The sequence below is a fragment of the Pristiophorus japonicus genome, chromosome 11 (genome assembly GCF_044704955.1).
Source record: "Pristiophorus japonicus isolate sPriJap1 chromosome 11, sPriJap1.hap1, whole genome shotgun sequence".
Taxonomy (NCBI): domain Eukaryota; kingdom Metazoa; phylum Chordata; class Chondrichthyes; family Pristiophoridae; genus Pristiophorus; species Pristiophorus japonicus.
In genome coordinates, this window is record NC_091987.1 from 195148531 (window position 1) to 195171543 (window position 23013).

General features: G+C 45.4%; 1 protein-coding gene across 1 annotated transcript; it reads right to left on the reverse strand.

Moving 5' to 3' along the window:
- Nucleotides 1-1836: 1836 nt before the first annotated feature.
- Nucleotides 1837-23013, reverse strand: LOC139275902 (nicotinamide N-methyltransferase). The gene is made up of 3 exons (XM_070893123.1): nt 22557-23013; nt 4789-4993; nt 1837-2383 (listed from the first exon to the last, which is right to left on the reverse strand). Exons 1-3 carry the CDS (start codon nt 22708-22710, stop codon nt 1948-1950), a joined length of 795 nt encoding a protein of 264 aa, XP_070749224.1. The 5' UTR covers nt 22711-23013; the 3' UTR covers nt 1837-1947.

Consider the following 23013-nt stretch of genomic DNA (forward strand, 5'->3'; position numbering starts at 1 on the left):
TGCTCCATGGTGCAGTTTACAGTTGTCCATGAGCTTCTGATTGTTTTATTTATGCATACTCCATTTAATGCTATTCAACCAGTGCAGCATTTAGCGATGAAGAAATTAATAATTTGAGAGGGCTTTCTGCAGCAAAAGGTCAGTAGCAGCTCCAAACTGTGTGAAGCCAACTTCGGCTAACTTGAAGTGTTGCTTCTTTCAACCTTTTCTATTTTACAGCTTTATACAGAATCTATAAACTCTGAATCCATGTTTTCCTTTTCTGGTTCTTTGAATGATTGTGGATAAATCTGAAGTTATATTCCTAATGATTTGTGCTGAGTCATGAACTGTGCTCCAGCTTTCAAAGTGGCTGGTGGTGCGCACATGAAAACATACACATGGTGTTGCCTGATCTATGATCTGAATGGCATTGTACCCATAAGAACATATGAACATAAGAATTAGGAGCAGGAGTAGGCCATTCGGTAAGATCATGGCTGATCTTCAACCTCAACTCCACTTACCCGCCTGATCCCCATATCCCTTGACTCCTCTAGAGTCCAAAAATCTATTTATCCCAGCCTAGAATATACTCAACGACTCAGCATCCACAGCCCTTTGAGTGAAGAAATTCCTCCTCATCTCTGTCTCAAAAGGCCGACCCCTTATCCCGAGACTATGCCCCCTAGTTCTAGACTCTCCAGCCAGGGAAAACAATCTGTCAGCTTCTACCCTGTCAATCCCCCTCAGAATTTTATGTTTCAATGAGATCGCCCCTCATTCTTCTAAACTCCAGAGTGTATCTAGGCCATTCTATTCAATCTCTCCTCATAGGATACCCCTCTTATCCCAGAAATCAATCCAGTGAACCTTTGTTGCACCGCCTATAAGGCAAGTATAGCCTTCCGTAGATAAGGAGACCAAGGAGTACACCTTGCTACAATCTGCTACATTTTTGTTACAAAGGAGTTGCTCCACTTAGGACTTTTGAAAACCTTTATTAGCTCCAAGATTATCTCTCTGGTGAGGTGGAGTTGTTTGGCAAAGTTAGATCTCTTTGCAATGCCCAGGCATTCTGTAGGATTGCAGGCATTCTGTAGGATTGCAGGAATTCTGTAGGATAGCAGGCATTCTGTAGGATTGCAGGAATTCTGTAGGATAGCAGGCATTCTGTAGGATAGCAGGCATTCTGTAGGATAGCAGGCATTCTATAGGATAGCAGGCATTCTGTAGGGTTCGCTTCCCTAAGGTAGGGCAGCAGTGCACCGGCTGCCTCAGGGCAAATAAATGTTGGAGCGGGGACCTCAAGCAGGCTTCAGACATGCGTAAAGGACGCCTCTTGTTTGTCGTTACCCAATATGGTGCGCAGTGCACGTCTGACTAGCGTAGTGCCTGAAAAGTTTGCACACAGTAAGATCCCACAAATAATAATGTGATAATCACCAGATTGTTTTTAGGTTTTGGTTGAGGGATCAATATTGGCCAGGCCACCAGGGAGAACTCCCCATCTCTTCTTTGAAATTGTGCCATGGGATCCTTCCTCTCCACGTGAGACGGTAGATGGAACCTAATTTGACCTCTGACAGTGCAGCACTCCCTCACTACTGCACTGATCTGTCAGGCTAGATTGTGGTGCTCAAGTGCCTGGAGTGGGACTTGAACCCACAACATTCTAGAATAGAGGTAAGAGTGCCACCCACTGAACCATGGTTAACACCCCACCTCATCTGAAGGACAGCATACTCTAGCAATGTAGCCATGCATTAGAGCTGCACTGGAGTGTCAGTCTAGATCAGGTTCTATTGAAATTAAAACCCTTCTGAGTTAAATAAACTCTCAATAATAAAAAAAGCATTTTGATTTGGTTTAATAGTGTGTGTTTTTATTCTTTCTCTTATTTCTACATACACTTTTCATCACTTTTGAACAGAATAGATCTGCAGCAGCTGCGATATTGATTCAGCACTAAGCATTTTTATGCTTGTGGGCAACTAGGAAAAATACCGACTCAAAGTCTGACACAGTGTCTGCGGACTTGTCAGGGTCGGTGAAAGTTTCAAGCTGCTCTACCTCATAACCAGCTTCCTTCAAAGTTTGTTCCAAAAAGACCCGATCATATGACAAACATGAAAACTTGTACTCACCAACCTTATAAAAAGTCTCGTTCAAAACGCCAATCAAAATAAGCAGCCCACCTAGTTTTAATAGAGAGGTTACATTTCTCACGGCACGGCAGTATGCTGCTTTATCCTTACAGGCAGCTTCCAGACACAAGGAAGTCAACAAACAATCAACAGGTCCCAATTCCACTGGATACAGAGGATTACTTTGATGAACATCACACTTCAAAACTTGTTTGATGGAATCTCTCAGCTTCTTTTCTTTCCCTGCCCAGCATTCCCTGAAAGATATGAATTCAGTGTATGGGACAAGACTCTACAGAGAATCACATTCAATTTAAGAACATAAGAATTAGGAGCACTTGCATTGGAGACTGTTCAGAGAAGGTTCACTAGGTTGATTACAGAGATGAGGGTGTTGACTTATGAAGATAGGTTGAGTAGGTTGGGTCTATATTCATTGGAGTTCAGAAGAATGTGAGGTGATCTTATCGAAGCATCTAAGATAATGAGGGGGCTCGACAAGGTGGATGCAGAGAAGATACTTCCACTCATAGGGGAAATTAGGGAACATAATCTTAGAATCAGGAGCCACCCATTTAAAACTGAGATGAGGAGAAATTTCTTCTCTCAGAGGTGAATCTTTGTAATTCTCTACCCCAGAGGGCTGTGGAAGTTCAGTCGTTGAGTATATGCAAGACAGAGATCGATAGATTTTTGAATATCAAGGGATGTAGGATATTACAGGAAAGTGAAGTTAAGGTAGTAGATCAGCCATGATCTTAGTGAATGGCAGAGGAGACTCGAGGGGCTGAATGGTCTACTCCTGCTCATAAGAACATAAGAAATAGGAGCAGGAGTAGGCCATTTGGCCCCTCGAGCCTGCTCTGCCATTTAATATCATGGCCGATCTGATCATGGGCTCAGCTCCACTTCCTTGCCCACTCCCCATAACCCTTATCGCTCAAAAATCTGTCTATCTCTGCCTTAACTATATTCAATGACCCAGCCGCCACAGCTCTCTGGGGCAGAGAATTCCATAGATTTACAACCCCCTGAGAGTCATCTCTTTTAACATGGACTAAATAAATTTAACATACAAATATTCACCACCCTCTGAGTGAAGAAATTTCTCCTCATCTCAATCCTAAACAGCTGACCTCTTATTTTGAGACTGTGACCCCTGGTTCTAGACTCCCCAGCCAGAGGAAACATCCTCCCTGCATCTACCCTGTCGCGCCCTGTAAGAATTTTGTATGTTAAATTTATTTAGTCCATGTTAAAAGAGATGACTTGCAATGTGTGGTTCAAACTTTATTTTAACGGCTCCGTTTTTTTCTGATAAGTTCCCAGTTGAGAGGCTGCTCCGTGGCAAAACCTTGATGGTGACTGTGTTAAGAAAAAACATCTGACGGTCGCCTGAAAATGAGTTGAGCTCAGTTGGGATTATGCAAAGGTGGAAATGTCAGACTGAGAATGGGAGGGAAGTTTGAGGTGTTGTACCCCAGGGAGGTCAGGATCATGTTCGCACAGCACTATCAGGCAAAGCAGTCGCCGAATCTGTTTTATCTCCCCTGCATTAAGCAACCTCCACCATAAGCAGCCGGCATAGTACACAGTAAACCTGAATGCTGGAAGTATATATAGACTGCTGCCTTATTTGGAAAGAATATTTAGGGAGCCCACGGATTGGTGTGAGAAGAAAGCAAAGTGAGTCTGGCTGGGTCACTCACTTTGTGAGGATCACTGTATCTGATACCATCGGAAGAAAATTCTTTACCCAAAGAGTGGTGAGAATATGGAACTCGCTACCACAGGGAGTGGTTGAAGCCAATAGTATAGATGCATTTAAGAGGAGGCTAAACAAGTATATGAGGGAGAAGGGAATAGAGGGTTATGCTAGAGATTTAGATGAGGAAAGACAGGAGGAGGTTCGAGTAGAGCATAAACACTGGCATGGACTGGTTGGGCCAAATGGTCTGTTTCTGTCATGTATTCATCTATCATTGTAACCCATGTATAAGCTGACCTAAGTTGTACACCTTGAGAACATTGACCACAAGGGGGTGAACTTGTGGGAGACACTCCTAACCTGGGCTTTCAGGTATAAAAGGGGAAGCTCCACCCACCTTCATCACTTGAGGTCTTGGTAATAAAGGTAACTGGTTACAGAGTGACCTTCTCTCAAGTATGGGCCTCGTGTGCATTTATACTGTATAGTAAGGACATATCAGTTTCTATGCCAAATATCCAATGTAATCCTATGTAACTTTACTTCCTATTAATTACAATGTTTTCTGGGCTTTACAGAGGAACCTGTTAACTGATAATGATGCTCAACACCTTTCAAAGTCTATATGTGCCTTTCTTTAAGTGAACCTGATTGAAGAGCCTTCTGAGCTGCAAGTTACAAATCAAACCTAAACACAGCAATGATCTCTATTTGCAACAGAGTCGATCCTTGCCCTGTTCCTCCTAATTTCTGGCCAAAACAGCAAATTGCTCTGATTCAAAGTGTAATTGAAAGGAGTGGCTCAGATACTTTGACACACCAGATGCGATCAGCTAAATTCAGTACAGATTAGGGATAAGCCCAGGATCATCCTGCTCTGTAACACACGGAGCTGTGCAGACAAATCAGCTCCTTACCTTTCACAAAAACAAAACAAATCAAATTAATAAATACCTGTTGCCTTCCAGTTCACAAACAAATTTTGCAAATGGGCTCCAGTCATAGGCTCGAGGATCATTTTGTAACCACAGCTCAATTTCCTGACGGTTGTTGGAAGCATAATCGGTCACAACAATTTCCTCCACATGGCCCGAGGCACAGAGAGCTAAGTGAAGGCAGGGACCACTTCCAATTTCAAGCAGTCTACGGATTTTCAGACCTGGAATAATTCAAACATCAGCATCAATAACTACTTGTATTTATATAGCGCCTTTAACGTAGTGAAACGTCCCAAGGCGCTTCACAGGAGAATTATGAGATAAAAAATTTGACACCGAGTCGCAGGTGACCAAAAGCTTGGTCAAAGAGGTAGGTTTTAAGGAGTGTCTTGAAGGAGGAAAGAGAGGTAGAGAGGCGAAGAGGTTTAGGGAGGGAGTTCCATGACTTAGGGCCTAGGCAACAGAAGGCACGGCCACCAATGGTTGGGCGATTACAATCAGGGATGCTTGAGAGGACAGAATTAGAGGAGCGCAGACATCTCCGGGGATTGTGGGACTGGAGGCGATTACAGAGATAGGGAGGGGCGAGGCCATGGAGGGATTGGAAAACAAGGATGAGAATTTTTAAATCGAGGCGTTGCTTAACCGGGAGCCAATGTAGGTCAGTGAGCACAAGGGTGATGGGTGAGCGGGAATTGGTGCAAGTTAGGACGCAAGCAACCAAGTTTTGGATCAACTTTACGTAGGGTATGTAATATATAGCTCCACCTAATGGACTATTGCTCCACCTAGTGGACTACTGTGATAATGCAGCCATACTGGAAATACAATGAAAGCATCAGGTGATTGGTCACCTGACAAGTTCCTCAGATGAAGCCATCTTGTAAGTGTTTGTTTGTGATGTCGTGGAGAAGATATAGTACCTTGGCGATGAAGAATCGGATTCCTTGATATCCTAGCTGAAATTTTTATTGGTGGATGATTCCAGCCAAACAACAGAGAGATCCTTTGTGTTGCAAAACAGCTAGAAATCCAAGGTAAATCACAATCACAAGCAAGCTGAACTGCCAGAGTCCAGATGGCTATGCCTATGGGAATAATAGGGCACTTGGTTGAATTCCATTAGGACCGAGAGACTTTCGGAGCATATGTGGAGCGGCTAGAAATGTTTTTCACCGTAAATACTATCGTTGAAGTCCCCAATAATGAAAACCGTAACCGGGTGGTGTTAGAAAGAAAACGGTCTATTTTCCAGTCGGAAGCAGGCCCCGAGGTGTATGAAACCCTGAAAAATTTGCTTGTTCCTGTCTAGCCAAAGAACACACCACTTATGGAGATTCGAACAGCATTACAGTCCTGAGCCCCTGGAAATTGCTGAAAGTTATCGTTTTGGAATACAAAATCAATTAACCGATGAAAGTGTCAGTAAGTACATTGTAGCATTAAACAAAACTATCCATTCACTGTCATTTCAGAAACTTTCAGGACCGAGCATTGCGTGACCGCTTTGTTTGTGGGATGATAAAATTAAGCGATCAGAAGAAAATTGTTGACAACCCCTAACTTGACTTTTGATTTAGCTTATCAGACAGTTATGTCAATGGTATTGCCAACCAATATTCCCGAGAATTTCATACCATCTCCAGTCGTCAGACAACTGAGGTGAATCGCCTGCAAGTTAAAGTAAAAGGCAGTTGGGCCACAAGGCCTCAGCATCTAGTCAAGGTAACAGAGCACTGAAGTTGCGCTATTGGTGCCTGGGACAATATATTGCTCAAAGTTGTCCATACGTGAAGGCAGAGTGTTTCTTCTGCAAGAAAACTGGTCATCTTGCAAAGGCATGCTGACTGAAGAGTAAGCCAACTTTCAAGGCTATAAGTAGAAATCGCCACAGACTACATAGCATGGAAGAAAAGCAACAGGACGAAGAGATACATATCATAAGGTGCAAGAGGGTATCTAACAGCGATTCAAAAAGTATCATCATCCAAGTAGATGTGCAGGAACCAAGGTATCCATGGAAATCGACACTGGTGCATCCGTGAGCGTAGTACCGGAATCGCTATATCTCGACAAGTTGAGTGATTTTCCACTGGAAAAGTCGAAGATGGAGCTGCGAGGCTACTCAAGAGAGAAAATCCCTGTGGTAGGACGTATCACCGTACCGGTGAAATACAAGGATCAATTTCAGAGCTTGCCTCTTTTAGTAGCGGCAGGAGACAAGCCTGCCTTACGAGGTAGAAATTGGTTGGGATCACTAAAGCTGGATTTTTTTGTTTTGAAATGAGATTTGCATCGAAGGATGATGTCATCAAGAAGTATCCAAAGGTGTTCTGCGAGAAAGTTGGTCCGATCCAAGGCTTCACGGCGAGTGTCAGGGTACAGAAGGACGCTAGATCGGTTTACTGCAAGCCACGTCCCGTACCATACACACTTAAGGAAAAAGTTGAGCAAGAACTCAAAAGACTAGAACAAGGGACCCAACATTGGCCAAGCCGTTTTTTTTGGCGGACTGACCTGAAGCGCGCCGACTTTGCGCGCTGGAAAGGGCGCCAGTAAAAAGGGGCCCCATCCTGGCCACTCTTCAGAGTTCCCAGAGTCATGGCATGGTGTGCAGTCTATGGGGGGGGGGGGGGGTGGAGCAACAGGCCAGCGCAGAAAGCACTGCCGGCACCTGCGCGCTTGCTCAGTGAGGGCTGCGCGCGTGCTCCTGCCCTCCCAGCGCGCCCTATGGACTGTGAGCAGGACCCGATGCTCGCAGCCCCTATCCCTGGCCGAAGGGATGCCCGATCTCGCCGCACCCTATCCCCGGCCGAGTGGCCTCCCACACCGGCCGGTCGGCTCGCTGAGTTCCCGGGCGAGGTAGGACTTTGGTTCTATTTTTTATTTAGTGGCTGTGTGTGCTTGAGAGTTTTGATTGGGAGGGGGGTGGGGCGGGGAGGAAGAGAGTTTTGGGGGTGGGGGAGAGAAAGAGTGTATTGCGGGGGGGAGGAGGAGAAAGAATGTTTTGTATACCAGCATCTCTCTCTCTCTCTCTGGCTATCGCCACCCCCCCTGTGACATCGCGGCCAGCAGCTCACATTTTTCCGGCAGGATTTACTTCATTTTTGTTAGTATTTTAATTGTTTGAGCTTTTCCTTGCAATGCTTGGTGCTTGGTTGTTGAGGTCCTCTCCAGTTCCCTTCCCTCCCCTATCACTGCCCTAATGTCTGCTGAATGTGCGCTGCTTTTTTTTCACTGTCTGAAGGTTTTTCAGAGCTGGCCACATACGCTGACCTAAGTCAATTTGGAGTAAGTTTTTGCTAGCCAAAGTGGCATAAATGGCCAAAACTGGCGTAAGTGTCTGGGAACGCTCCCTTCTGAAAAAAAAACTGACCTAAAAAAAATCGTACCTAACTAATTTACTCTGGAGGAAATTTGGGGGGGAAAATGGCATTTTTTAACTTACGGCAGAAAAAACAACTTACTCCAAAAAAATTGATGCAAGTCATGGCCAAAATTATCTCTAAGACAGATCTAAGTAATTGGGCTACACCCATTGTTGTTGTACCTAAGTCAGATGGTAAGGTAAGGTTGTGTGGTGATTATAAAATAACCGTAAACCAGGTTCTAGAAGGTAATCTCCCCAATACATTGCCAAATGCAAAAGATTTATTCACAACACTGACAAGTGGCCAGATCTTCTCAAAGTTAGACCTTACAAATGCCTACTTACAACTTGAACTAGATGAAGAGTCCAAGTCATGCTTGACTATAAATACTCAACTAGGCCTATATCAATTTAATAGGTTACCATTTGGAGTGTCTTCCGCCCCCACTATATTCCAAGGGGTGATGAACCAGATTTTGCAAGGCATTGGAGGGATTGTATGTTATTTAGATGACACTCATTTCAGTACCAAACAGGCAAATCCATAATAATATATGGAATGAATTGCCCAAATGACTTGAGAAGCACAGAGTACGAGTGAGTGCTCGCAAGTGTGAGTTATTTCAAAACTCAGTGGAGTTCTTAGGGCACAGAGTAGACAAAAATGCTTTACATCAAACCAAGGGAAAGCTGAATGCAATTAGAAATGCACCCACTCCCAAGAATGTCACTGAACTTCGATCATTTTTGGGTCTTTTGAACTATTATGGGAAGTTCCTACCAAATTTGGCTACAGTGTTACATCCACTGAATGAGCTGTTGAAAAAACAGATCCATTGGAAGTGGTCAGAAGAACATGACGCAGCATTCAAAGAGTGTAATAGCCAATTAGTAGAGAGTACCATGTTAGTGCACTATGAAGTATCTAAGGCGATTAAGCTAGCATGTGATGCCTCTCCCTATGGAGTTGGGGCAGTGATCTCTCATGCATTACATAGTGGGGAGGAGAGACCAATTGCTTTTGCTTCAAGCACTCTCAGTGCCAGTGAGCGTAATTATGCACAGATCGAAAGGAAAGCTTTGGCATTAAGTTTTGGGGTCAAGAGGTTCCACAAATACTTGTATGGTCATATGTTTACCATCGTTATGGATCATAAGCCCCTGACAGCAATCCTCCATCCAAAGTCCCCAGTTCCAATCTTAGCTGCAGCCCGAATGCAGAGATGGGCTTTGAATTTGTCAGCATATATGTCTGACGTTGAGTACAGATGATCAGCTGATCACAGCACTGCTGATGCTATGTCTAGGTTCCTATCCCCATCACAAGTTACACCCAATAGGGAAAAAGTGTTCTATTTTTCATACTTTGATGAACTGCCAGCCATAGCTGAAGAGATTGGCAGAGCAACTGTTGGAGTGGATTTTTGGACATTTACTTGACTAGTATACGGGACCAACATTTGTTTTATTTTCCCCTTTAATGAATTTTGTAAGGGACAATACTGATGCATTATGCTTTAAACAGTTAGACTTCAAGGTATGCTGGCCTTGAGTTATGGAGATAGGAAAGTGAGATAATGAACACTGGAGAGTTAAGTGCTGGGTATGTTTGTTTATACCGGTGTCAAAAGCCTGCACTTGTTTATACTGCCCCGTCACAATGCAGGATGGGTTATATCAAAAGCTTAGCCTTCGATAGTAAAAGCTTTGTAGTGCTAAAGCATGTGTTGTAAAGTGACGGAATTGTTAGATAAAAGAACCTCACTGAAGATACCAATTTGAGAAGCTGGTTCAAAGACAGGGGTCTTTAACACTTCTCCCAAAGCTTTGTCTCCGATTTAATAAACCTCTCTTTATATATTATACAGTCTCGGAAATATTTTTCCACAACAAAATGGCGTCACGACAGGATACTGTCTGATCAGACGTGATCACTTAAGACAGTATCTGGAATCTGGTGTTAGAGACTGAAAAGAGAGGTGTACGGGCACGACGGGATAGTGTATAAGATACGAGTAAGTAGATAGCGGGAGGAGGCTGACTAACCAGTTTGATTTTTCCCTTTGGTAAATAAGGTCGGTGCGGAAGGGAACTGATCACTCCAACCTAGAGCCAAAAAAAAACTCCGGTGGTAAGGAAACACGCTAGCTTTGTTGCGAAGACAAAGAGTCCCCACAGAGTAGTCGTGGCTGTGAGTATTACAGGAACAAAGGGAAACGTCCGAGACTGGCGAAGATGGAAGGTAAGGAAGGGAATGTAAAACGCGGGCCGTCCGGGTCGTTAATTAATTCCTATATGACCGATCGACAGGTCTTAATCAAGAAAATGCAAAAGGACGGTTGGGATGTATCCCAGACGTTAGAACAACAGTGAAGTTGGATAGTTAAACAAAAGAAAGATAAAACTAAAAAAGCCGGAGTATTATTGGTGCATCAGTTAGCTGGACTAATTGAACAGGTTAAGGAGGTTAAAGAGAAAATGGATGAAAAAAGTAAACAATTAAACCAGGCACAAAGGAAAAATATAGAGTGGGAAAAGAAATGCCTGGTGCTGGAACAACAGATCCAGGATCGATCTCAATGGGGAGATCGCTGCCCCCTTACGAGAATTATCAATGCGAAGCAACCGCCCCGGGTCAGGAAGATTTAGAAACCCTGCCGGTGGCGCCGGTAACAAGAGGGGGGATGGCCGCAAATCCCACTGCAACCTATAAGCCCTTTACCCCCGGCGAAAGACAGCAGATAATGGCATCCCTGGGTAAATTACAGCCCCGATGTGCGAATATTACATTTTGGGCAGAGCTGGATACAGTTTGGGTGGGCCACCAACTACACCTCAGAGATATCCACCAACTAGTCCGAGCGGCTTGCCCGGCAGATCGGTGGAGAGTAGTGGCCGGAGGAGCCGCGGTAGCAGCCAATGTCGACTTTTCAGGGGGACGTTGGACACACGCGGTACCTTTAACCATCGAAGTAGATGGTCAACAGGCGGCCTTTGTCCCTTTGAAAACCGAGATCCAACGAGTTTTAGGTAACGCCCCTACTAATTGGGGTAAAATTACTACAACCAAACAGCAAAAAGGGGAAGGAGCCTCAGAGTATGGGGAACGATTGTTCCAGATATATCAAGAATGCTCTGGACAGGGAAACCCAGGCCGCGGTGACCGAGCATTTATTCAGGCATTCAAGGATGGACTATCCGCTGCACACCAGACCATTATAAAAATGGGAGTAATTGTAACCCAGGATTATGATGAACTGGTCGAGTGGGCTAGCGGCGTCCAGGGAGGGGGCGATGAAAAATCTCAGACAAAGATAAAGCAGGAAAAGGTCTCTGCCACGGGAAAAGGAGGAGGGCAGAAAAGGGGGACTTGCCATAATTGTGGAAAACCGGGCCATTTTGCCAGGGAATGCAAAGGGAAAGGCAGTGAAAAGCAATGTACGTATTGTGGTAAGAAAGGGCACCTGGAAGCGACATGCTATGGTAAAAATGCCTATCCTAATAAGGCAAGGACCCTGTCAGAACAGGAATACCAGCAGTGGCAGGCGTACAAAGCCACCTGGTGATGTCCGGCGGCCCCTGTACAAAGTAAAAAGGAGGGAAGGATATATGTGTCTGCACTAGTAGGGGGCCGACAGTGTGAGATGCTTGTGGACACGGGAGCCTCAATATCCATTACCAATATGCCCCTTCCCGTCACCGACAAGAAGGCTCTGATAAACGGAATAGATGGACGGCCCACACTGGCCTACCTGAGTACCACCCAATTGGTGGAAATTGATAACTTATATATACCCATGAGATTTTACATATGCAAGAATCGTGAGGGAACAATATTGGGGAATGATGTAATGAGGGAATTTAAGGCCCTGATTGATTGCGGCAAGGGGAAACTGACATGGCCAAAGGCGGATGGCAGTAAGGGAGATATAGGACAGATAGCCCACCATGTGGAAAGTTTAGGTGTAGCTTCAGCCACAAAAACTGACTGGCTTATCGGGACTGGAGGGTATGGAGGCATATGTGCCTCTGTGCCCGGGGTCTGGGCACAGACAAAATTAGATACTGGAAAGGCGAAGATGGATCCTATTAAAGTTCCTGTACCACCTCATAAACCACATCGACAATACCCTATAAGACCTGAAGCTAGAACAGCGGTTGTAGAAATATAAAAAGGGCTAGTGGAAAAGGGTATCTTAAAAGAAACAGTTAGCACCACTAACTCCCCAATATGGCCGGTAGGGAAACCAGATGGAGTTATAGACTCACTATCGACCACACTGCCCTTAACAAGGTCACCCCCAAATTACACCCGATAGTGGCCAGCCCCTCCACAATCCTTAATGGATTATCCCCTGAACATAAGATCTTTACAGTCCTAGACATAGCCAATGGTTTTTGGGCCCTTCCTCTCGACCCAGAATCACAAGAAAAATTTGCCTTCACGGTGGAGGATAAACAATATACTTGGACCCGATTACCACAAGGATTCCATAATAGTCCTGCCATATTCCATCGAGTCATGAGGGATATACTAAAACAAATAGAGGTACCGGCAGGAAATAGTATTTTACAATATGTCGACGACATATTAATAGCCTCAGAAACCAAGGAAGGACATCTGGCAACCCTATACTTAGTATTAAGGGCTCTGGAAGCGGCGGGCCTTAAGGTTAACCCCAAAAAGGCCCAGGTAGGGAAATCCCAGGTCCTGTACCTAGGGTACTGCCTCTCAAAGGGGCTGAAAGAAATGCCCTCGGATAGGAAAAAGGCTGTCAAGGACATGCCTAGACCAGTAACAGTTAGGGGGGTGAGGAAGGTACTGGGCCTCTTTAATTACAGCCGGAACTTTATCCCTGATTTTGCAAAAATTGCTGAGCCAATACAAAGATTAGTGAAAGGGGGGAAACCGGCCCTAGACCTCATAGAGTGGAGCCCTGAACAAGAACAGGTGTATAGTAAACTCAAGTCAGAACTAGTCTCCGCACCTGGATTGGGACTGCCTGATATGGGTAAGGATTTCCACATCCACTGTAACAATGAAGGTGGGTTCTATATGGCCGTGGTCACCCAAGATCACGGGGATAAAAGGAGACCTATAGTCTCTTACTCTACCACCGAAAGCCCGGTGGTGACTGGGTTATCCAGATGTATAGCTGCGCTAGATTGCGCAGCTTGGGCGGTAAAAATAAGCGAGCCTGTGGTGATGACTGGAAACATCATTCTCCACACCAAACACACATTGGTAGAAATGTTAAACACAGGAAAACTGAGAACTGTATCTAATATGAGACGGGCAAAGTGGGACGCAGTCCTCTTACCACCCAACAAAGCGGTAACCATAATTAGGGATGTAGGAAACAACCCCGCAGAAGGTATGATGGGTGAGGGGGAACCCCACTTTTGCGAAGAGGTATGTGAGGATATGGAAGAGGATAGAATAAAAGACGCCCCCCTTCAAACCGCAGAACAAACCTTGTTTGTGGACGGTTCACGAAAATACGTAGAGGGACTACCTCGTACCGGATGTGCCGTAGTTAACCAGGATCTAGAGACAGTTGAATCAGGGTGAATTAATGGGGGGTCGTCAGCTCAAACGGCAGAACTGGTAGCCCTCACCCGGGCACTGGAATTATCGGAAAATAAGATTGTTAATATCTATACGGACAGTAGATATGCATTCGGGGTAGTACATGATTATATGACAGCATGGGGGAGAAGGGGTTTTATCACAACTAGCGGACATCCCATAAAGCATCAGCTGAGAATAGAAGCTCTTTTAGCAGCCAGTAATAAAGCACAACAGGTAGCGGTTATTAAAATTAAAGCCCACAGGAGGGAGCCGGACCGAACCAGTCCAGATTGGCTGAGTCACCAGGGAAATAAAGCTGCAGACATAGCTGTACAGAACATTAGAACAAGGCATTAGAACAGGAAGAGTGTGAGGAAGCCTCAGTCAGTGCCGCTGGGGCCCGAGACCAACAGATAAGTATTGAGAAACTACACCAGGACACTTCTGAGGAGGAAATAGGTATGTGGACAAAGCAGGGCGCAACGCAAGGGAAGGATAACGTTTGGAGACGAAACGACAAGGTAATGGCGCCTGAATGCATACAGAATACCTTATTGGAGTTGCATCATGACCTGTCCCATTCGGGACGAGAGGCCATGACCGGGAGTCTTGGAAGAGATTGGTGGTGGAAGGGGATGGGGAGAGATATTGCCAAACATTGCCATCGATGCGTTACGTGCGCACAATATAATCCAGGCAGGCCCATTAAAATTAAAATGGGACACCAGCCCCGTCCACGGGGGCCATGGGAACACATACAAATTGATTTCACAGGTCCTTTGCCCCCATCCCATGGAAAAAGATATTGCCTAGTGATTATAGATCAATTTACCCGGTGGGTGGAAGCTTTCCCCACACGTGATTGCACTGCCTCAACAGTGGCAAGGATATTGACCGAGCAGGTGATTCCCCGATGGGGAGTGCCTCTTCAAATAGATTCCGACCAAGGCACCCACTTCACCGGGAAAATTGTAAAAACAATATGCCAGCTGATGGGCATAAAACAAAAATTCCACATCCCCTACCACCCGCAGAGTTCTGGAATGGTAGAGCGCATGAACCATACCCTTAAGAACGCCCTGGCAAAGGCCATGCAAACATCAGGAAAAACGTGGACAGAAGTATTACCCATTATATTGATGAAGTTAAGAGCCACGACAAACCGGACAACCAGATTAACTCCTTATGAACTAATGACAGGAAGGGCGATGCAATTACCAGAGAACATCATAACAGGTGGGGCTGATATAGGCCCATTAAAAGACAAAATAAATCGGTATGTTTTGGAACTAAGTACTCAATTAAAAGGGATGCGTAAATTAGTTAGGGACAATCAGGAAGAAAGAGACGCGGAAGCAGAGCTTACAAAGCTCCCTGAAGTCCCGTTGGCAGGAAGTCGTGTTATGGTAAGGGTCCTCCCGGGAAAACCGGGGTTTGCCCCAAAATGGATAGGACCATATGAGGTTATAATCAGCGGGGACACTTGTGCCTGCATCGATGTGAAAGGGAGCGGACAATGGAAGCATTGGACCCAGCTTAAGGTTTTTGAACCAGTCGTTTAGCACACGTATTAATTGTTGTTGTTTGTCTATTTACAGATTGACAGCGAGAGATTCTTCAAGCAAGCCATTTGGTCATTTTGCCTTTGACTATTTGTTAAATATAGAGTAATAAGATGATGAAATTATATATTGCGATCGGTGCGATTATCATAGTTCATGTTAGGTCCGGCCTGCTAGCTACACCGAAACGAGAGTTACATGTAAATACCTTTTTGTACATGTCTTATGTTTATGCGCAAAATGAGAACTTTTCTAGTTGCTGGGTATGTTCGTACATCCCCATACATAGCAAAGGAGGCATCCCTTTGAGGTCAATCTCCCTTAACATCTCGGAAGTAGCAGAGTGGGTAATACGACAAAACGGTACAGGGGAAGTAAATGATACTTGGAACCAGAGTGGGGATAAAGAAACGTGGAGATCGGGGGGTTACCTTTTGGATGCATTTGACGGATGGTACCAGCCGGAATACAATAGGTCGGTACGATCCCCGTTCCTGGTTTTGACCAACACCTCAGGAGTTGGAAGGCCCACCGCTGACATTTGCTTCACTAGAGACCTGACTGGTGAGGAAACAGGTTTTGTAGCAGGATATAGCAATTGTACGCAATACTTTAACCTCACCAGGTGGAACATAATAGCCAGCGAAACAACAAACCAGGGGTTCTTTGAAATAGAGGGTTTGAAGAATCAGGCAAGTAGCCAGGACTGGGACCCTAAGATTAGGTGGCGACGGGGGCTGAGAGAGAGATTGGGATCGAATCTAACAGCATACAATGGCACTTACTTTGTGTGGGGGAATAAGGCCTACCCCTGGTTGCCTCAGAACTGGAGGGGGTCCTGTTATTTGGGATAAGTGGTCCCTTTTGTCAGACGGGTACGTACTTTAACAGAAGTACAGACACCAGGTCGACTAAGATGAGATCTTACTCCGGTAGAGAGGCTATTTGGGGTCATGATACTCCCATTCGGGATAGGACACACCATGGGTGAATTACGTAACCTAGAGAGGGTACTGGAACAGATAGTTAACGACACTGCTGAAGCAATAGAGGGCATAACGGCTGAAATGATAGCCATACGCACAATGGTACTCTAGAACCGAATGGCCCTAGATTATATACTAGCACAAAGTGGGGGCACATGTGCCTTAATTGGAGCTGAATGTTGCACTTACATTCCCGATAATTCAGAAAACATAACCAACCTCGCTGATCACATAAGAAGGGAGGTAAAGAAGTTATCCACAACAGCAGGAGGATCTGGCTGGTTTGACTGGCCATTAGGGGGATCCTGGGGGTCCTATCTTATGTATGGAGTAATTATTCTGGTTGTAATAATAATTACTTGCTGTCTGATTATCGGGTGTTTTAATATCTGCTGTAAAGTTATGATGGCTCGACTGATGCCAGTAGCCAGTGTAATCGCCGAAGAAGAAGCACATCTGATGGAAATACCTGAAGACACCAAGGATGAAGAAACAGACGACAATGACACCGACCACTATCTTTGAAGGGTAGCCTAGAGCTACAGGCAAGGTGGACATACGGAACATCAGGGAAGTAACATACCCCAAAGGACGAATATATGTTACTATCGTTGTGGTCATCTGGATTTCGTGAACATCTTCCAAGACCAAAAGGGGGAATATTGTTGGAGTGTATTTTTGGACATATACTTGACTAGTATACGGGACCAACATTTGTTTTATTTTCCCCTTTAATGAATTTTGTAAGGGACAATACTGATGCATTATGCTTTAAACAGTTAGACTTCAAGGTATGCTGGCCTTGAGTTATGGAGATAGGAAAGTGAGATAATGAACACTGGAGAGTTAAGTGCTGAGTATGTTTGTTTATACTGGTGTCAAAAGCCTGCACTTGTTTATACTGCCCTGTCACAATGCAGGATGGGTTATATCAAAAGCTTAGCCTTCGATAGTAAAAGCTTTGTAGTGCTAAAGTATGTGTTGTAAAGTGACGTAATTTGTAAGATAAAAGAACCTCACTGAAGATACCAATTTGAGAAGCTGGTTCAAAGACAGGGGTCTTTAACACTTCTCCCAAAGCTTTGTCTCCGATTTAATAAACCTCTCTTTATATATTATACAGTCTCGGAAATATTTTTCTACAACACAACCAAACGTGACCCAGTTATGTCAAAGGTGTATGGATATATAGTAAATAGCTGGCCAAACCAGGTAACAGAAAAAGATTTTCAGCCATACTTTTTTTGTAGGAATGAATTGGCCGTGGATAAAGATTGTATCATGTGGGCTACAAGAGTGGTTATCCCAAACAAATTCCAAACTATTCGGAGATCTTCATGACCAGCACCTGGGAATGTGCTTGACTAAGAGTTTTGCATGCAGTTACTTATAGTGGCTAGGTCTAGATAAGGATAAAGAGTACATCATTAGTCAGTGTATGACATGTCAATGAGTAAGCAAGAAACCACCATCAGTACCATTACACCCATGGAAATGGCCTCTCAGGGTGCGGCAAAGGCTACATATCAATTTTGCTGAGCTAAAAGGACAGCAATTGTTCATTGTGATTAAAAGCCATTCGAAGTGGGTAGAGATGTTTCCGATATGAAAAACAACAACAAGCAAAACCGTAGATAATTTGCGAATATGCGGAAAATAACAACAAGTAAATCATGAGACAATTTGCGAAGATTATTTTCTTCATATGGCCTCCCAGAAGAAATTGGGTCTGATAATGGACCACAATTTTGTTCAGAAGAATTTGCATAGTTCATGAGCAGAAATGGTGTGAAACATATCAAAGTTCCACCGCACCACGCTGCTTCAAATGGTGCAGCAGAGCGCACAGTACAAATTGTAAAACGTGCTCTCATCAAGCAAATGTTGGATCCAGGTCACCTGACAAGTTCCTGCATTGATGCCATCTTGTAAATGCGTGTTTGTGATGTCGTAGAGAAGATAAAGCACAGGGTAGAATGTGGGAGGCTGGCCAGGAGTGCGATGGAATAGTCAAGTCTAGAGGTAACAAAAGGCATGGATGAGGGTTTCAGCAGCAGATGAGTTGCGGCAGAGGCGGAGATGGGGAATGTTACGGATGTGGAAATAGGTGGTTATAGTTATGCTGTGGATATGTGGTCGAAAGCTCATTTCAGGGTCAAATATGACATCAAGGTTGTGGTTCAGCCTCAGACAGAAGTTGGGGAGCGGGATGGAGTCAGTGGCGGGGACCAAAAACAGTAGCTTCGGCCTTTACAATATTCAATTGGAGAAAATCTCTGCTCATCCAGAACTGGATGTTGGACAAGCAGTCTGACAATTTAGAGACCATGGATCGGTCATTAATTGGGAAAGAAAGTGGTAACAATCAAGTCAAATAGTACTTAAGTAACAGTTATAGGGCTCAGATGAAGAGGTATCCCTTTTCCAATCTAAACCTATTTCTAATTTTAGGTTAAAATATATACTAAAGCAGACAGTAAACAGTCTCGAGAGTAAAACTGCTAGTATAGTGACCGAGGAAGCAAATCTCAAGCATAAGGGTGTCATTTTCTTCTTGAAAGAATCAATCCGTTGGTCCATTTTAGAATACAAATAGAAGTCTTCAATAAGATGGGTATGATGGACACTGCAGTACCTTGGGGCGAAGTTTCGGCCTGAGTTGCTCCTGTTTTTTTGGAGCAACTGGTTTAGAATGGAGTATCTTAGAAATTTGAATTTTCGGCATTTAGTTTGCTCCAGTTCTAGTCAGTTAGAACAGTTTCACTTTAGAACAGAATTTTTTTTCAAAAGGGGGCGTGTCCGGCCACTTACGCCTGTTTTCAAAGTTTAGGCAGTGAAAACTTACTCCAAACTAACTTAAAATGGAGTAAGTGAAGATTTTTGTACGTTCGAAAAAACCTTGTCGACACTTTAGAAAATCAGGCGTAGGTTACAAATCAGGCGTAGGGAATGGGGGGGGGAGGTTTAAAGGGAAGTTTACAAACATTAAACACTTCAGTTTTACAAATAAAGAGCCATCATCAATAATAAATGATAAATACATCAATAAATCAACCAATAAATCAATCAAAAAAAATTAATAAAAAATAAAAACATTTTAAAAAAATCAATAAATAAAACATTTTCTACTTACCGACTGCAGCACCGGGAGTCCTCCAACAGCATGCTGGGACGGCCCCCCCAGTGTGTCTCTATCAGTGTCTCTACCTCTCTGTCTGTCTGTGTGTGTCTCTCACTCTCTGTCTGTCAGTGTCTGTGTTTCTGACAGCGAGGGGAGAGGGAGGGGGAGAAGGGGGTGTGGGAGGGGGAGGGGGAGGGGGAGAAGGGGGTGGGGGGGAGGGGGAGAAGGGCGGGTGGAGAGAAGGAGGCTGAACGGCCGGGCCCAAGACTTCGGGCTGGATTTACAGGTAGGTGGCGTCGGGTCTCGGGGGGGGGGGGTGGGGGTTGGGTCGCCGGGGGGGGGGAGTGGAGTTCGGGTCGCTGGGGGTGGGGGGGGGCAGGGTGAAGCAGAGGTCGAGTCGGGTCCGGTCGGGTGGGAGGTGAGCCTTATCCACGCAGCCCCAGTAAGGCCATTCGGCCAGGGCTAGGGGCTGCGTGCTTCGGGCCCCTCCCACAGTTTTGGGCGCCTGGAGCTACTGCACATGCGCGCCCACTGTAGCGCGCATGTGCAGAGGTCCCGGCACTGTTTTCAGCGCAGGGATCTGGCTCCGCCCCCCACAGCTCATGCTGTGCCGTGCCCGGCTCCTGCAGGGAGCTGGAGAATAGGTAAATTTTTTTTAGGCGCACTTTCTGGCGCGAAAAACGGGCGTCCAGGTCCGGGCTACGCCGTTTTAGGCACGGCCCGAAACTTGGGCCCATTAATTCTACATTGAATTGCCAATCTCCTAAACTCAGTGGTTCTCATTATAAAATCTAAGGGGGAGAAATTTGAGTCATTACCGACTTTGCGACCGAGAGCGGTGCCTCTAACGACTCCCGCTAAATTTGGCGGGAGATTAGCGGTGGCGGTGGTAATTGATCGCGCACCGCTCTGCTGTGGTGCTGACGTCATCGTGCGCAGCATCCCGTTAGCACCCCGGACCCTAAATTGGGTATGCGTCCCCTGAAGCTGTGCCGGGCGATGACAGCGACAGCGTCAGGGGACACATACCAGATGGCCAGCTGCTCGCGGGGCCGCAAGTTAAAGGGCAGCTGGTCGGCGGGTCAAATAAAAATGAGCCGATTCACTTGTGCGGCCCCTTGCCGCTTTGGCTGTGGAGTCTGTGCTGCTATCGGTCATCCCAGCACTCTGCCCGCCGCTATCTTAAGTAGTTTGCCGACTCTCAGGTAGACACCAGTATGGCGGCCAATGGTGGTCCGGGCCGCCATTGTGCAGCCTAGCACTCCGATTTGGGTGCCAGGCTGCAGGCCCGGTCCCACACATCCCTGGTGGCCCATCAGAGGCCTTTCAGAGTGCACAGCGGCCCTTCCCTTTAGGCTTTGAAGCGCGTCAGCATAAGCGCTGCAGTCTTCACCCCAGTATTGCCCTGGACCCGCCCCTAAAGGAAGTGGAGTGCGGGAGATTGCGCTCCACTTCCTTTGAGGGGCAGTAAGCCCAATTCAGCGGCGGGGGCGGGTCTTCTGCGCCGGGCACAGGACCTCCTGGCCCCAGCTGGTTACCGCCCGCCAAATGGGGCGCAGGGCAATGTCTCCCCCTCAATCTCTTCTGTTCATTGAAAATAGCTCCAATGTTTCAATCCTTACTTCATATTGATACTTCCTCATACCAAGGCAGCATCCTAGCTTTCCACAACTAGTCATGGAATGTTAGGAATACCTGAAGCTTAATTTATGACAGAGACACACCCTACCGCACAGCGTATCTACATGTTGTAGGCCTATATTCAGGGTCGCTTTCCTGAAGCCTTTGGACAGCTTTTCTACATTTTATAGTTTGGCACATACGCTTTTCTGTCCTGATTATTGGGGTGAAGTCCGAGGAATACGTACCCAAAGCTAGAAAATTAGCTGTGCTCCTGTTACCTGCCCATTCAGGTATGTTACTTACCTTCTTTGTTGCAGGTGTTCAGCAAGGCTGGTTTCCCTGAGTGCAGCTGATGATGGCGCTGGCTGCCTCAGGGCAAAGCAATATTTGAGTGAGGGCCTTAAGCAGGAATATGCAAAGGACCTAATGCCTGCCTTCAGGCCTGGGTAAAGAACCCCTCTTGAGTAGGTTGGGCCTCTACTCATTGGAATCCAGAAGAATGAGAGGTGATCTTATCGAAACGTATAAGATTATGAGGGGGCTTGACAAGATGGATGCAGAGAGGATGTTTCCACTGATGGGGGAGACGAGAACTAGAGGGCACAATCTTAGAATAAGGGGCCGCCCATTTAAAACAGAGGTGAGGAGAAATTTCTTCACTCAGAGGGTTGTAAATCTGTGGTATTCACTGCCTCAGAGAGCAGTGGAAGCTGGAAGTTGAATAAATTTAAGACAGAAATAGACAGTTTCTTAAATGATAAGGGGATAAGGGGTTATGGGAAGCGGACGGGGAAGTGGAGCTGAATCCATGATCAGATCAGCCATGATATTGAATGGTGGAACAGGCTTGAGGGGCCGTATGGCCTGTTTATGCTCCTATTTCTTATGTTCTTATGTTCTGCCCTCTGAAATGTCCCAGCATGCCACTTGTTGGGTATTGCTCTGGTACATTAAATGTATGATAAGTACAATGGTGCACCACAGAGGGCGCTGTGGTGGGAGACCTGAAAGTACCTGCACGAGGCAGTATAAAAGGCTGCCCACCACATCTGTGGAGGACTGGAGCTGTTCAATAAAGGACTAAGGTCACAGTAATAAGATCAACACCAGACCGTGTGGAGTCAGTGATTTGTGTGCTACATACATGACACCACTCAGTCGTGTCAAAGGGCAATTAGGGATGGCCAATAAGTGTTGTCAATGCCAGTGATGCCCACATCCCGTGAATGAATAAAAAAAATAGAGGCTACAGTGCTGTGGAGAGGAGCCCTGTTCCAGTGCACTAACCATCAGGAGTGGGGGAGGAAGGCATAGATCTACTGACGCACTCCAGGCCCTAAAGTACTGTCTGGGGCTGATCTTGCTGCGGATTCAGGAATTGCTTTCAGCCTCCAGCAGCTTTGTGCTGGCAGAAACCCTCCATTGAATAACTGATACAAAACGTAATGAGTATTCAGATAAGTACTAGCACATAGGTGCTTTCCCACAAATTCTCGTTCACACTTCTGAACGAGACAGACTGGATAATTAGAACCAAAGAATTTACTCACCACGGGAAAAGGCATTTACCAAATTCCTCAGAAAAAACGGCAGACAGTCCTTTTCGTGCACATTACCAAGTGGAGAAATATAATAAGTTTCCAAATAGATCCGAGAGTTAAACTTCTTTTCGTAACAATCGCCATCAGTGAAACTTGATTCCATTTTATCTCCACTGACAGGAGAATATATTGCAAGCTTCCTGCACCTTTGATTTTAAAGGGCCAGCGCCTTCATAAAGATTTGCTTGAAAAAAATACTTTTTGAAGAGGGAGATGTTCCTGAAGAACTGTGCGTCATTTTTCTCACAAAGCCTTTGTAGAAAAGTCATGCGATGATATGTTTTGATGTGCTTTACCACAGTGCGTTAGATATTTATATTCAATGAGGGGGAAAAAAAAGTCTTTTTATGAAGACTTTAAAGTCCTTTGTGCTAGAAGCCTAAAGTCTGACCAACAGCATATCAGT

What these genes read in the sequence shown, in the direction of transcription:
- LOC139275902 (XM_070893123.1), bottom strand. Translation starts at nt 22,710, where the DNA reads ATGGAATCAAGTTTCACTGATGGCGATTGTTACGAAAAGAAGTTTAAC. An exon ending in GGTAAATGCCTTTTCCCGTG is followed by an intron (nt 4,994 to 22,556) that starts GTGAGTAAATTC and finishes GAATTATTCCAG; the next exon opens with GTCTGAAAATCCGTAGACTG. An exon ending in TGTGAACTGGAAGGCAACAG is followed by an intron (nt 2,384 to 4,788) that starts GTATTTATTAAT and finishes CATATCTTTCAG; the next exon opens with GGAATGCTGGGCAGGGAAAG.